Raw genomic sequence first — 15,280 nt, 5'->3', positions numbered from 1 at the left:
CACCTCCCGACTTTAAAAACTGTTCTTTTTACCTTTTGACCTAGTTATAAATGGTTTTTAAAGGCGGTTTTATCTTTTTTTATCTTTTTTATTTATTTTGACTGAAAATTTGAAAAATCATAGTAAATCACAGAAAAGTCATAAAATAAAAATTCTAATTTTGTTGGACTCCACATGAGTAAAGCAACACAGTAAATATATAGTATGGTATGCTTTAGTATAAAATTTTTGCTGTAGCTTTAGATCTATGTTTTTCTGTAATTAATTCATAACTGCAATTTCTGTGATCCAATTATGGTGGTCTAACTGTTGTATGCTTTAACTGTAGTAAAATTTTCATATTCATTTCTATTTTTACACACTTTTAACTATTTTTAAACTATTTAACAAGCATAAACTAAATAAATCTACAACTCAGTTATACATGATCCAATGAGCATGAGATTTTTACTAAAGTTTAATTGTATAATAATTAGTCCACCATAAAAATTTCACCACAATTGGACCATAGAAACTGTGGCTTTAAATTAATTATACAAAAGCATAGATCTAAAGCTATAACAAAAACTTTGTACTAAAGCATATCATATTATATATTCACTATGTAGATCTACTCACAGAGTCCAACAAAATTAGATTTTTTATTTTATGATTTTTATGTGATTTACTATGATTTATTAAAAGTTCAGCCAAAATAAATAAAAAAGAAAAAGACAAAACCGCCTTTGAAAACTACCTATAACCGGGTCAGGAGGTAAAATGAACGGTTTGAAAAGTTGAGGAAGGTGATTTTTACCCGGTTTAAAAGTTCAGGGAGGAAAACTAAACTTTGAGGATAGTTCAGGGAGTTAAAATGGACTTTTCCCCTCAGAATACACATTGGATAGACACAGCACCGCAAAGGGTGTTTTGTTTGAAGAATGGGTATTTTATCATCTATACTTATTCCTTACTCTTTTTTTGGAATGGGATAAGATGATGCATCATCACCTTGTTTTTCGTAAGTCAATAATTGATACTACTACGAGGAATAGAGCCATTTCACCAAATTTGAAAAACCAACTCGTGAATCATGATACACCACCTCATCTAGAATGGAGTGGTTCCTCAAACCAAACACCCTGTTACAGTCATGGAGTGGTTCCTCGAACCAAACATGAGTCTTAGTCATCTCCAGCCCTATCACATAAGATCCTTTTATGGTATATGGAGGTAGGGAAGAAAGTTGACATAAATGAACATGTTAGCAACCTCATAGGTGTCTTATGCAATGTCACATAATAATTTCTTTCTTTATGACAAGGAGATGGGGTAGAAAGCTGAGAGTTGTTTCAAGAAGTAACCATCTCATAAAGCTAAAATTTAGAAACTATATATAATTTAACTCGTGTGCCATTTGTACGAGTTGTGAAGGTAGCATCTTAAATCGTCTCAAGATTGTGAAGGAAATAAAACTTCCGATAAAATCTCAAACAAAAGATGAAATCAAAGGGAAGAACAGAGAAAACGAAGGCTTCATTATTAAAAAAAAATACCATGTATAAAAAATGTGTGACCATAGTACGGTGTGTAAATGCTATGAAAACACAGTGCTGCTATGTCTCTAAAGAAACTCAGTACAATGTCACGTTGAAGTGTGGGCAGATATGTGCAAGATGAACTGAAAATTTTCCTAAAGAAACAGCTGAGGTCCAGAGAATCCTTTCAACTCTTCGGCCAGTCCAAATGCTCAATCGGCTTCCCACTAACAAGCCATGCTCCTTCAGATAGTTCATCAAAAAGTTGGCTGTATCCCCACCCCGAGTAGCCTAGGAAGAACCACAGGTCTTCGACAGATTGCTCGCCCAACTTGATCCGTGTGACTACCCGGCTTGTGGCAACTATGTTCCCGTAATAGACGCCTGGTATTACTTGCATGTACCCCTCCCAGGCTACTCTTGACAAGCTCACAAGGTGATAACCTTGCACCACGACAGGCCCACCATAGAAAAGTGGGGCATGCTTAATAGGCTCCATCGAGCTATCCAGATCCTTGAAGACACCCCAGCTTAATCGCTTGTTGATGATCAAACCATGAAAGCCTTCATGAGAATCAGATGACACAATGAGCACTTTGGCATTATCAAATGGAACTGCGGTCCCAAGCTTCTCAGTGGCAATAAGGATGGATCCTGTAACGACATCTGGATGACTTGATAACTCAGAACCAACATTGCCGCTGCCTTTATCACTGACTTGGAACTGAATTGCCTGTGGTGCATCGTGCTGTGTTGTCATTCTCTTCTTCCACATAAATCCTGAGTACCAAGAAGAAAATAGGCTTCAGAACATGTCTGTACCAACTAATACTGACAAGTGCACACAAAAAATATGGTCAGGTATCTTCATTCAGGCGTTGGTATGCATGTGGCATTTTTTAAAACTATTGATTTTTCAAGTATACTAGGAAAACAATGTCAAGAATTCAGAAAACAAAATGAATGATTACGCACAAAACAAAATAGATGATGACACACAATAACAAGCCTTTAGGGGCAAAGCTATTCAACTAATGGTGCTGTTTGGTTCGGTCCTGGGAGTCGTACTGCTAATGCAATAAGGTTGCAGTGCAATCTGTCACAGTGTAAGGCAAAACGGAATTTGTTTGGTTCGATTTTTAACATCTTGCATTTCCTTAATCTTGTTTGGCTAGCAACAAAGGTAAAAGGTTGGCTGGGAACAAACAGGCTGGCAGCACACGAAGCGTAGGGGCGATCCAAGAGCTGAGTGGAGACAGAGAACAGGAGATAATCAGATAACGCTGGGAGGTGGGTGGTATCGGCGTTGCACATCCCATATCTCATCCCTCTGTTACAGATTACTCCCTCTGTCCCTATTTAAGTGTCGCCATGCGAATTGTGCCAGTCAAACTTTCTCAATTTTGACTAAGTTTATAGAAAATATTAGCAACATTTGTAATGATACTAATTATGTACTATAAATATTAATATTTTATTTTATATTTTTAGTCAAAATTAAGTATGTTTGACTTCTTGAGAAGTGAGAATGACAGATAAAAAGGGACAGAGGGAGTATATACTAGGCCCAACCAAACGTGAAGCAATGTGATCTCTTAGAGCTGTGAATCGATGACGGGGCAAATATGCTGAACCAAACAGCACAAATCCTCGTTAGTGTGGTGGCACCTCAGGTTTGGGGAACTTCTAGAACAAGGTAATCCACAGCCAAGCAGGTGCCAGTCTAGATAAGAATGGTAAACTAGGCTGGTATGCCGGACAGGTGAACAGCAAATGGGCAAGGTAGATACTTAATACTTTCATGTATGAGAAGATTAACACAACTTCTAAGAAACAATAGTGTTGTAAAGTGTAAGCTAATACACATTACAGAATTATAGGCAAATCCAAATATTTTAAGTAGAACAGATGCAGTCACAAGATGTTTGTCCACTAACCTTTATATTCCAATAGATGGCGAGAATTGCTCAAGTGAGACTCCAAAAATTCAATTAAATGAGGCACTGACATTCCCCCTTCATATGCTATTGCACTTTTGTTCTCCGCAGGGAAAAGTAATAATGTCGGATAAAGTTCTTCCTGTGTAAATGAAAGTGCAACACAGTAGTACTATTAAGTGCATTAGTACCAAAACATTCAGGCAACTAAGGAGGCTATGTTGCTCTTATTCTTGTTTAAGGAGGCTTAAGAACAAACATTCCTTATATCTGAGCAACATCAAAAGGAATTTTAAAAATCTATGAGCTTCACAAAACTGGTCGTTGGATGTCAGTACGGTTAGTTGGGGCCAAAGGGGGCAGCCCTGCCCTCCCTGTTCTTTGAAATCCCAGAAGGAATAACTCTGAACCAGTTGGAGTTCAACCGCTAGTAAACTGCTAGATTAACCCTCTCTGGTAAAAATTCCCGTATTCAATTAGATTTGCCCTATATAAGCTTTTGTCCAAACTCCATCATTTGAACATCACTGGCTGAATTGTAGACATCATAGTTGTTTCCACGTCAAATGGTAAAGTCTTCTGCAGGTATACCTATCTAGATAAACAGCTACATCTTGCCTGACTGTTGCTCATACGAGTACCTTTTGACACAAGTTATTACAAGAGACCCTTTATATCTTATATGCTGCTTATATTCCATGCATAGGATGCTACTACTCTGGCTTATCAACAAAGATTTTGAGTTTCCCAAACGCAATGTTCGCCTAATTCTCTAGGCCACTGACTACTAATCTGACCCATTTCATGTTAAAGAATGATATCCAAATATAGAAAGTTCTTAATTGAATATAGCTACAGAATTTGTTCTGTTACAGGAGGGAGCAAACTTCAATAGAATTAAAAATACTACCATGCCTGCAGATTTTAGTAAATGGTGGCATTCATTTGACGTGCAGTCTATCATGTAAATCGCAGGAAAGCCCTTCATCACATATTCTTCACTTTTCTCTGCAACCAAAAGGATGATTCTTTAATACACAATGAATGATTGATATTTGATATGCAAGGAACACAAGAATCATGCTTAGCTAATGTTCTGAGCTTTAAATGAAATATGTACAGTAGACAGGTTCTGTTAGCTTTATGATGCAATGATGTGACATGTATATGCTTGGATGGCCCTGCAGTAATGTTGCAACATGCAAATTATTTGTTACTATATCTCTTTACATTTTTCAGTTTCACAATTGGAACATTAAGAGATGGAGCCAGTGTCCAACTGCCTATGGCCACACATGACTAAGGTTCAACTGCTGTCACCGAAAACTTTGAAAATGAATTTGCACATATTTCTTGCATTTCACTCATGAACCATTGGATCACTCATGACATCTGGGAAGTCTCAATCAAGGCTACATTTAATGATGTTCACCACTATAGATCGCTGGGGGGGGGGGGAGGCGGGGGGTTAGAAAAATTGTATGAGTTGCATTAGATGCAAATCTGATCTAATGCAGTTTAAAGCATGACCCTGGATACCAACTAAAAAGAACAAATCAGCAGGAAAAGTTCACTGATTTCTAAAGAAAAATGTTAGCAGTCAGCTAACAGTATTAAGTAATTCAGGTATTACCTTCATTGTGGACATCTTGAGCATTTGCAGATACAGAATCTGAATAGCTTGAAAAGCTCTTAAATGATCGGTGTAACTCACGGACCACCAGCTCTGCTCGCTGACAAAACCCACACCAAGAGTTGCTGAAAAGCACCATTACATCCTTGTTCCAACCAGATGCAATATTTTCAGTGTTTGAAAATGATGATGCTTCACTTTTTGAATCACAACCTCTGGGTCCAAAGACTAATGGACAAAAACTACTTGCTGTTAACTGTGGGATCGAATTTGCCTCATGGAAATCATGATTAACAAAAGGTGGTCTTGGAAGCTCCTTCGAACTTATAGCTGATGAGGTAACACGGTAATATGAAGAAAGACTTTGATTCATAAAACTGTCAAGATAATTTTGTAAAGAAGCATAGCTATACTCGCTTTCCTCGGGAAATATATAATGTTTTTGTTGAACTGGATCAATTATTACCAGGGACGGAATTCTTGATCCACCAGTTAAAGTTCTCAGGAGTCTGTAACCACCATCAGAGAAGTAGAAAGCACCAGCAAAACGGTCATCAGATATACTTGAAGTTACCTGATCAGTAAAGTCTGTGTCATCTCTTACACGAACACGGGAAGAGCTACATGTTGCATGATGGGGACATCTTGTATCACTTTCTTCTGATCCTTCAGATAGATCGAATGTGTTTTCATAAATGTCATCTTCAGTTTTACTGATTTTTTTACTCAGGACTGAAGATACATCAACTTGCTCGTTTGATGATACTGATTCCTCTTGGTCAGCGTACAAGTTTCTTTCATCATGTTCCAAAATTTGAATTTTCTCGGCTATGTGTTTATGCAACATACCTCCAACTTCACTACTACTATCTGCATTATTGGAGACATCTTCCTTAAGATCAACACTCATATCTGAAGCTTCACTTTTGCTTTGGTCCTCCATTTCTGTATCATTAGATTCACGAGCACTATCATGTTCATCAGGGTAAGTTGCCAGAGATTTATCAAGTATACTTGGTGCCTGTCCATCATCAATATATTCAGTCTCTTTTGCTGTGGTTTCATCCACAGAAACTTCAGTAATATCATCATTGGAATTATCTGTAGTGGCAGATGCATCGTCAGTACTTTTGTATTCACTCTCTTCAACTGATAGAGACTTGACCACTTTGATTTCAGAATCATCTGACAACATCTTTAGGCCATCATCTCGTGAAACTAAACTTATCCTTGTTTTCTTTGACCTATGCCCTGGTCTTGCTTTGTGTAGCAACTTAGTCAGAACATCGTATAAAGGATTAGCACCACTACCTTGGCTAGAACTTCTGTAAGAAATACTATCTCCATCATTAACCACCATAACTGACGTTTTGTCCCCAAGTGCCATAAGCTCAGAGGCCCAAGCACTCAACCTTGCTGTTTGAGAATAGGCATCTGAGATACCTGTATTCCTCAAAGAAGGGACAGCTTTTGAGCGTGTTTTGGAGGTACTGCTACTTAGAGCCCCATTACTGGCATGAAATGGGTAATTATTTTGCACATACTGCCTTAGTAACTTGATGACTAATTTGCTTTCATCTCTGACTTTTGAAGAATGGGATAATCTATCAATAAATAGAATTACAGAGGGCCTGTTTGTGGGGAAGATAGCCTCTCTACCACTTTCATCAGCACTAACCTACGCATATAACATTGAAACCCAAAAGTCATGGGCTGATGCATGTAAGAATTAAAAGACTACATAGGCCACATGAAAAACAAAATGGCATACCATAATACAAATATTCATCCAAGAAAATTCCTTTGACCAATAATACAAGATATTAAGTCATCAAGATCAACGAATCACAAACTTGAGGAAGTTCATGGAGGTTTTGGGTATGGTAGTAGGAATCAGGAGGGGGAAGAAGTTCTGGATTTCGCGGTAGCTTTTGACCTCATGATAGCCAACACTTTCTTTAGAAAGAGAGAATCTCATCTAGTGACCTTCAGTAGCGGACAACACTCTAGCCAGATTGACTTTGTCCTCACAAGAAGAAAGGACAAACGAGCATGCTTGGGTTGCAAGGTGATACCAGGGGAGTGTGTTGTTTCTCAACGTAAGCTTTTGGTGGCAGACTTTCGTTTTCAGGTGTGTGCCCGTAGGGATAAACAAGCTAAGATTGAAAGAACAAAGTTGTGGAAACTGAAAGGGGAGACATCAGAGGTATTCAGGGAAAGGGTTATAAAAGAGGGCTCTTGGAAGGAAGAAGATGACATAAACAACATGTGGGAGAAGATGGCAACCAACATTCGGAAGGTGGCCTCAGAGGTGTGTGGAGTAACCAAAGGAAGTGGAGGCGAGGCTAAAGATACTTGGTGGTGGAACGAGGAAGTCCAAAGGGCTATTAAGGAGAAGAAAGAGTGCTATAGACGCTTGTACCATGACAGGAGTGTGGACAACATAGAGAAGTACAAGGTGGCAAAGAAGACTGCAAAGCAAGCTGTAAGTGTGGCAAAGGGTAGAGCGTACGAGGATCTTTACCAACGTTTGAGTACGAAGGAAGAAGAGAAGGACATTTATAGGATGGCTAGGGTTCATGAGAGAAAGACAAGGGACTTCAACCAAGTTAAGTGCATTAAGGATGAAAGGGAGCATCTCTTGGTGAAGGAGGATGAGATCCGACATTGATGGCAAAAGTATTTTGACAAATTGTTCAATGATGAGAATACGGACACAACCTTTCAGTTGGATGACTCTTTTGATGACACCAATAGGCGCTTTGTGCGGAGAATCCAAGAATCTGAGGTCAGAGAGACGTTGAAAATGATGAAAGGAGGTAAGGCGATGGGACCGGATGGTATCCCAATCGAGGTGTGGAGATGCCTCGGGGACATAGCTATAGTATGGCTAACCAAGTTGTTCAACCATATTTTTGGATCGAACAAGATGTCTGATGAGTGGAGAAGTATATTGGTACCGATCTACAAGAATAAAGGAGATATTCAAAGTTGTACTAATTACCGAGGAATTAAGTTGATGAGCCATACTATGAAGCTATGAGAGAGAGTTATCGAGCATCGCTTGAAAACAATAACGCGGGTCTCTATAAACCAATTTGGTTTCATACCTAGAAGATCAACCATGGAAGCCATTTTTTTAATAAGACAAGTTATGGAGCGGTATAGGAAGAAGAAGGACCTACACATGGTTTTTATTGACTTGGAGAAGGCTTATGATAAAATACCAAGGGATGTTATGTGGTGGGCTTTGGACAAACATAAAGTCCCAACGAAGTACGTCGGGCTCATTAAGGACATGTACAACAATGTTGTGACTAGAGTTCGAACAAGTGATGGAGACACGGATGACTTCTCGATTAGGATAGGACTACATCAAGGGTCAGCTTTGAGCCCTTATTTGTTTGCCTTAGTGATCGATGAGGTCACAAGGGACATACAAGGGGACATCCCTTGGTGTATGCTTTTCGGAGACGATGTAGTACTAGTTGATGAAAGCCGGACATGAGTGAATCAGAAACTGGAGTTATGGCAGAAGACTTTGGAGTCCAAAGATTTTAGACTCAGTAGAACTAAAACTGAATATATGAGATGTGACTTCGACGCTACTACTCGGGAGGAGGAAGATATTAGTTTGGAAGGTCAAGTAGTGCCTAGGAAGGATACCTTTCGATATTTAGGATCAATGCTACAGAGAGACGGGGATATTGATGAAGATGTTAGCCATAGAATCAGAGCAGGGTGGATGAAGTGGCGGCAAGCACCTGGTGTCCTATGTGACAAAAGGGTACCACAGAAGCTAAAAGACAAGTTTTATAGGACGGCGATTAGACCTGCTATCTTGTATGGTGCAGAATGTTGGCCTACGAAAAGACGACATGTTCAACATATAAGTGTCGCGGAAATGCGTATGTTGCGTTGGATTTGCGGTCATACAAGAAGGGATCGAGTTCGGAACGATGATATACGTGATAGATTAGGGGTAGCACCAATTAAAGAAAAGCTTGTCCAACACCGGTTGAGATGGTTTGGACATGTCCAACGGAGACCTCCAGAGGCACCGGTGCGTAGTGGAATCCTAAGCCAGGATAGTAACGTGAAGAGAGGCAGAGGAAGACCGAAGTTACTTGGGTAGAGGCAATAAAAGAAGACTTGAAAGGATGGAATATACCCAAAGACTTAGCCTTAGATAGGAGTGCTTGGAAGACAGCTATCCACGTGCCTGAACCTTGATTGCTTATGCTGGGTTTCAACTCTAGCCTACCCCAACTTGTTTGGGACTTAAAGGCTTTGTTGTTGTTGTTGTTGTTGTATCAACGAATCACAAACTCAGTAAAGTATCAAGTGTAAAGTTCACCTAAAAGCCACAGTTTAGCAGAGTTTTCAAGAAAGAGGTATAGATTTTGCAAGAAAATTCCTTTCGCCAATAAAACAAGATATTAAGTCATCAAGATCAACAAATCACAAACTCAGTAAAGTATCAAGTGTAAAGTATGTAGTATGTACTATGTATTCTCTTCACCTAAAAGCCACAGTTTAGGAGAGTTTTCAGGAAAGAAGTACAGATTTTGCAATATTTGTCGAAAGTTAAAATAACAGAAAGTATCAAGCTTAAAAAAAAATAAGAAAGTAATTGGCTGCACAGTTGTGGATAGACAAAGGAACTGTAAGCAGTATAACAAAAGGGATATTGGCACTGCACTTTATTCTTCTACTATCTATTCTACTAGCATACTTATAGTTTACAGAGACATTAACAATGGATGGAAATAAATGGTAATTTCATACTACTGAATAACATTTAATGTGTATTTGATTCTATTTTAGAGGTGCGCCAAACCATTATTCACTTACCTCCTTAATGCCGAGATTATGGTGGGATTGCACTAGACTTCTCAGATCATCGCCATCTTTCGCAATAACTGAACAAGTTTTGCATCCCATATGATGAGTGGTGACGAACCATGTCTCCTGGTTGCCTTCATTAACAACATCCAGTGAAGGCAACAATGATCTTTCGGTTATAAGACCAAATTTAGCTATTTCTGGGGGAAGCAAATATTCTCTTGCTATAGCAGTAAGCTTTGCATAGAAACTTTCAAATTGATGGAACTTTTGCATTGTACACTTTCTATATCCATCATTTGTGTTTCCAATTTGTTCAGAAACACTTTCGTTTGCCAAGGCAAAACCACCTTTCCAAGGAGAACCAGTAAGCTGACCTCCAACTCCAAGGGTTTGTTCTTCATTCTCTATAACCTGTTTGTCATCTCAAATAAGTATATTTTCAGGGATTGTTCTTCTGATATTTGCTGAATCTTCATAGTTCAGATAGTTCTTCTCAAAGAAACATAGCAGTAGCTAATTAATCAGATTTAAATGCAACCTTCTTCACTACACTTACAAGCTCTAGTGGCCCATCTGATTCTCTGGTCATTGTCTTCCCAGAAATGTCAACTGTAGCACATCAAAGAATATAGAATCTGATATCAGAAGATGAAAAGCACCATCATTAATTAAAGGATTAAGTCTACTTTTGGCCCCTCAACTATTGGGTTCGTCTAATTTTGACCATCAACTACAAAACCATCTAATGCTGGTACCCCAACTGTCAAAACCGTTCACTTTTAGCACCTAGACGCGGGCAGGGCTGTTTTGTCCAACGTGGAGCAGGTTTTGTCCAACGTGGAGCAGTTTGACCATGCCACGCCGGCGTTGACCATGCCACGCTGGCCCTCTCTTTCCTCCCGTTCCTGCGTGCGTGAAGGAGACAACGGCGGCGAGCTGGCTACGGCGATGGCACACGAGCAGGCAGCAGCGGCGGCGCACAAGCAGGCTACGGCGACAGTCGCCTCCCTACGCCAGACCAAGCTATCCATGGCCATTGCCATGGCCGGCGCCGAGCGGCGAGCGACAGAGGAGGGAGATTGAGGTGGTTACGGCGAGCGGCTCGGCCATGGCGGATTGGAGCTCTGGCGAGGACAGGGGCTGCCGCCGCCGGGTTGCTACTCGACGACCACGCCAAGCCGCTCGGCACCGGCGGCGCTCTGCCGTCGGTCAGCTCACGCACCGCGGCCGCCGCGCCTTTCTCTTCTCCCTCAGTCGCGCGTCTGCGCCTCTCTCTTCTCCCTCAGCTCGCGCGAGCGGCTCGGCCATGGCAGCTTGGAGCTCTGGCGAGGACAGGGGCTGCCGCCGCCGAGTTGCTGCTCGAAGACCACGCCAAGCCGCTCGGCGCCTGCGCCACCGCCGCGCCCGCCTTGGCCGCGGAGCGCGCGTGCCTTCTCCAGCGACTCGGCCTCCGTTCGCGCCGCCCGCAGGTCCGCGAGCGCGGCCGCGCGGCGTTCCCTGACGTCATCGAGTTCCACCTTCGCCTTCGCCGCGGCCCTCTCGCTGGTGGCACGCCGCGACTCCTCGAGGCGCAGCTCGGCGAGCTCCGCCTGCTCCCGCGCCTGGGTCTGCTCGGCCCATGCCATCTCTAGGCCCAGCCTGAGCTCGTCGCCTCCAGGAAGGTGGAGGAGGCGCCACGCTGTGGCCGCGCGGGCGAGACGTTGTGGCCGCACGGGCAGGACGCGGTGGCCGAGCAGGACGTAGAGGACGAGCTTCGAGCGGGACGCGATGGCCCTGCTCGCGTGGCGTTGCAGCAGTTAGGAGGCGGCGTCGGGATTTCGCCCATGGGTTGTGGCGCTGCCGTGGTGGCGGCGTAGGTGCGGCACTGACGTGGGGGACGGCGCCGATGATGCTCGGGCCAGAGGCGGCGTGGGGGCACTACCGTGAGGATGGAGAGGGAGGGGATGGGTGGTTGACGCGTGTGCCCCACATGTCACTAGATGGAGGCCAACGTCCTACGTGGCAGTCAACGCGAGCGTGGCGTGGTCAAACACGCTCCACGTTGGACAAAACAGCCCTAGCCGCGTCCAAGTGCTAAAAGTGAACGGTTTTGACAATTGGGGTGCCAGCATTATACGATTTTGTAGTTGAGGGTCAAAATTAGACGAACCCAATAGTTGAGGGGCCAAAAGTGGACTTAATCCTTAATTAAAAAGATTTTGTGTAAGATGTATCAGGGAGCCAGTAGTGCATGAAATGGACAAAGAATAGAGGAAATTAATTTGAAAAGGGTAAACCAAAAGGCATACTATATCCTGGTAATTGGGTGGGTTGTTTTGTTTTCTCATGAAACTATCTTTCTTATTACTAATTCTGAATCTAAAACAAACAGTGATGAGCTGCCTGCACAATCAACAAAGCATCCAACTGAGAATAGATGGCTAAGAAAAGTTTTATATTAAATTGGACCACCGTAGACTAAAATCCTAGCTACGCCACTGGTCACACTAGAGCCTTGTGGAGTTGCTGTTGTAGGCAGCAGCCTGGCTTGAGGCGTAACCATGTGACAGCTCATGAGTGTAGCGACAGAAGAGAGGACAGCAAGGCAAGCAGCATATTCATGTTGGTGAAAAACCAAGAAGGCCAGGATGAGGAGATCCACAAGTCGTGCCCATGTGGCCAGACTGGCATTTGGCAACTGGTGCTTGCAAATATTACGTTGTGAATGAGGGGATGGCAACTAGTGTTGGATGCACTGAGCACTGACAGCTTGTGTTGCACAAGCATAGGGAATGCATCTGTTCATGGGAGTTCAACGGCTGTGGATTGTTACAAATACCTGGTCCTCACAAAACTGCGGGGGGGGGGGGGGGGGGGGGGGCAGTTTGTCAGGCTAAATATTAAGGTTTCAACAAAGTGTAATCTCTCTCTCTCTCGGAAGAAACATAAAAATAATCCTTCAAAAGCTGAATAAAATATGGAAGTAAAGAGTAGACAAACCATTTTCTGTGTGGTTATTTGATGAAGCTGCCTCATAACTTTGGTTGCTCCCGCCATGAGCCAATCTGGTGAACCATCCACAGGATTCATAAAGGATTACAGATTTATCGGTAGATTCAATGAAAGTTTCCACATCTTCTCGTGTATGCAAAACCTCAAAAGGGGCCTCCTCATGCTTAAGTGACATGATATAGCGCACTGCAGACAGTATATCATGTGCACGAAGCTTCCCTTGATATTTGAATTGCACGGAACGTTGGTAGTATACCACCTTTATTCCTTCAGCAGCACCAATAGCATCTGTCAGCAACTTTTCAGAATTCCTGTATACAACCATCAGCTTGAGGCGACCAAGCTCCTCATTGGAACCAACCAAACGTTCTATGTCAGCCATCAGTGATCTGGACTCACCATACCCTGCAGATTGACATCAGTAACAATAACAGTCAGGTTATGGCATGTTGTGCCCACATGTTCTATGATGGAGCATCAGAGGCTCAGAGCACATTATAAGGCAAATACACCAGATATATGCAGCAAACGCTAGATTTTGATTCGCAGCCATGCAAACACTGTACATAGCTTAATTACACAGCTCGAATGCAAAAGGGGACAGACCGGCTACATAAAATGCTTATGGGAATTCAGTTGTAAAGCATCTGGGTCACTGTGAATAGCCACGTTTTGCATTGTCATTTCCGATAGACTACGGTAATCTTATGGATACGATGAGTTGTACTATACAGATTCACTGGAAGACAATAAGTTTGTTTAGTTGAACCACATAAGGCATTGTTTGGATACTCTCATATTCGCCTCAGTCCACATGCGTTGAGATAGATTGGGGTGTAAATCAATTTATGTTCTACCCCAATCCATCCCAACACATGTGGATCGAGGCAGATACGAGGGTATCCAACAAGGCCTAAGCGACTATGGAACTCATCAGAAAACAGATGCAGGCACGGACAGGAGGGCTCACAGGGCATCGTGGCGAGGAGGAGGACGTGGGGGTGGAGCCGGATCTGGGACGAGAAGTTGGCCCTGGTCAGGACCTGCCACTCCAGACGGCCGGCACCGGAGCTCGCCACCGCCGGCGGCTGTAGCGCACTGCCAAGGATGAGGAGGATAGCGCACGGCCATGCGGCGGTCAGGAAGGGGCGCATGGCGGCGGCCGGGGTTTAGCGGCAACACCAGCGACTTCGCGCGAGGACTCGAGCTCAGCCGTCCGGGCCTCCGGGGACCGGTCGGATTTGGAGAGGGTGGTGACGTGGTGTACTGTTTGTGCAAGCCGGGGACAGTGTAAATGTTTTTTTCCCCTCTTTTCAAGGTAAATAAAAGATATTTATTACTCCATGTTCTAATTTATTTATACGTTGTTACGACTTTTCTATATATATATATATATATATATATATATATATATATATATATATATATATATATATATATATATATATATATATATATATATATATATATATATATATATATAACTTTTATTATGTATTTAAACATATCATAAGCTATATAATTATAAAACCTATAACGACCTATGATTTAGGACAGAATGTGGTATTAGTTATAATCAAAGTATAAAGATTGGGTGGAAACGAAAGTTTTGAAGTGCCAGTTGCACATTAAAAAGACAGAAGTGTGTAACCGCTTATGAATAAAGCACATTAACTGGATAAGAGTGTGTAATCGCTTCATATGAATAAAGCACATTACAAAACACAAGAGTGCGTAATAGCTTCACATGAATAAAGACAACAGCTTGTAATGTTTGCTTGTCTAGCCTGCTTCGTGAGCTTATCAACAACTTTATTTGTTTCCTTTTTAACCTCGATGATTGAATGTTGAATTCCTTAAGTGATTTGTTGCCAGTTCAGCAAGGACCGGTCCTAGAAACCAGCGAAGAGAATATCTTTGGATAGTTAAAGGATGCTCGCTTGGTCGTATTTGGCTTATAAGTCATGGCTTATTGGTCAATGAACAGTATTTTTCTCTCACACCAAATCAACCAATAGTATTTTCAGGACCATGACTTATAAGTCGAATCAGCCCAAACAAACAGGGCAAGTGTATACCACCATCTCATTGTCAGTGAGAAAGTTGACCACCTGTAAGTTTTTTAGCGCAGCGGCTAGCTCGGCCCCCGGGTAGCACTGCATCTGCTTCCACGCTCCAAGGTTTTCATGTAATATGAAATGACAATATAAAAAAAATGTTATGCAAAGGCTATGTGTAGGAGTAGCAAGCATGAAAACACCTAATCCAGTTTGGGTCTGATTAGAAGGCTGCTATACACACATAGAACCATTGCAAAAGATTTTTTGGCCATCATTTACCTGGAGATTTATACC

The 15,280-nt window shown here is 42.1% G+C and overlaps 1 protein-coding gene across 1 annotated transcript; it reads right to left on the bottom strand.

Moving 5' to 3' along the window:
* Nucleotides 1–1,506: 1,506 nt before the first annotated feature.
* On the bottom strand, nt 1,507–14,179 carry LOC136524820 (uncharacterized). Its single transcript, XM_066518065.1, has 8 exons — nt 13,897–14,179; nt 12,915–13,331; nt 10,492–10,544; nt 9,942–10,346; nt 5,088–6,765; nt 4,365–4,462; nt 3,455–3,596; nt 1,507–2,297 (listed from the first exon to the last, which is right to left on the bottom strand). The coding sequence occupies exons 1-8, from the start codon at nt 14,078–14,080 to the stop codon at nt 1,705–1,707; spliced, it is 3,570 nt and encodes a 1,189-aa protein (XP_066374162.1). The 5' UTR covers nt 14,081–14,179; the 3' UTR covers nt 1,507–1,704.
* Nucleotides 14,180–15,280: the final 1,101 nt, after the last annotated feature.

The sequence above is a fragment of the Miscanthus floridulus genome, chromosome 2 (assembly GCF_019320115.1).
Source record: "Miscanthus floridulus cultivar M001 chromosome 2, ASM1932011v1, whole genome shotgun sequence".
In the NCBI taxonomy this organism is placed as follows: Eukaryota; Viridiplantae; Streptophyta; class Magnoliopsida; order Poales; family Poaceae; genus Miscanthus; species Miscanthus floridulus.
The sequence above is the reverse complement of the archived record's forward strand: the minus strand, read 5'-3'. Positions and strand labels throughout refer to the sequence as shown.

Excerpts from the sequence above, each read along its gene's own strand:
- LOC136524820 (XM_066518065.1), bottom strand. The coding sequence starts at position 14,080 with ATGCGCCCCTTCCTGACCGCCGCATGGCCGTGCGCTATCCTCCTCATC. Across the intron at positions 13,332-13,896 it reads CCTCCTCGCCACGATGCCCT|GGTATGGTGAGTCCAGATCA; the intron begins GTGAGCCCTCCT and ends GTCAATCTGCAG. Across the intron at positions 10,545-12,914 it reads AAATAACCACACAGAAAATG|TTGACATTTCTGGGAAGACA; the intron begins GTTTGTCTACTC and ends GATGTGCTACAG.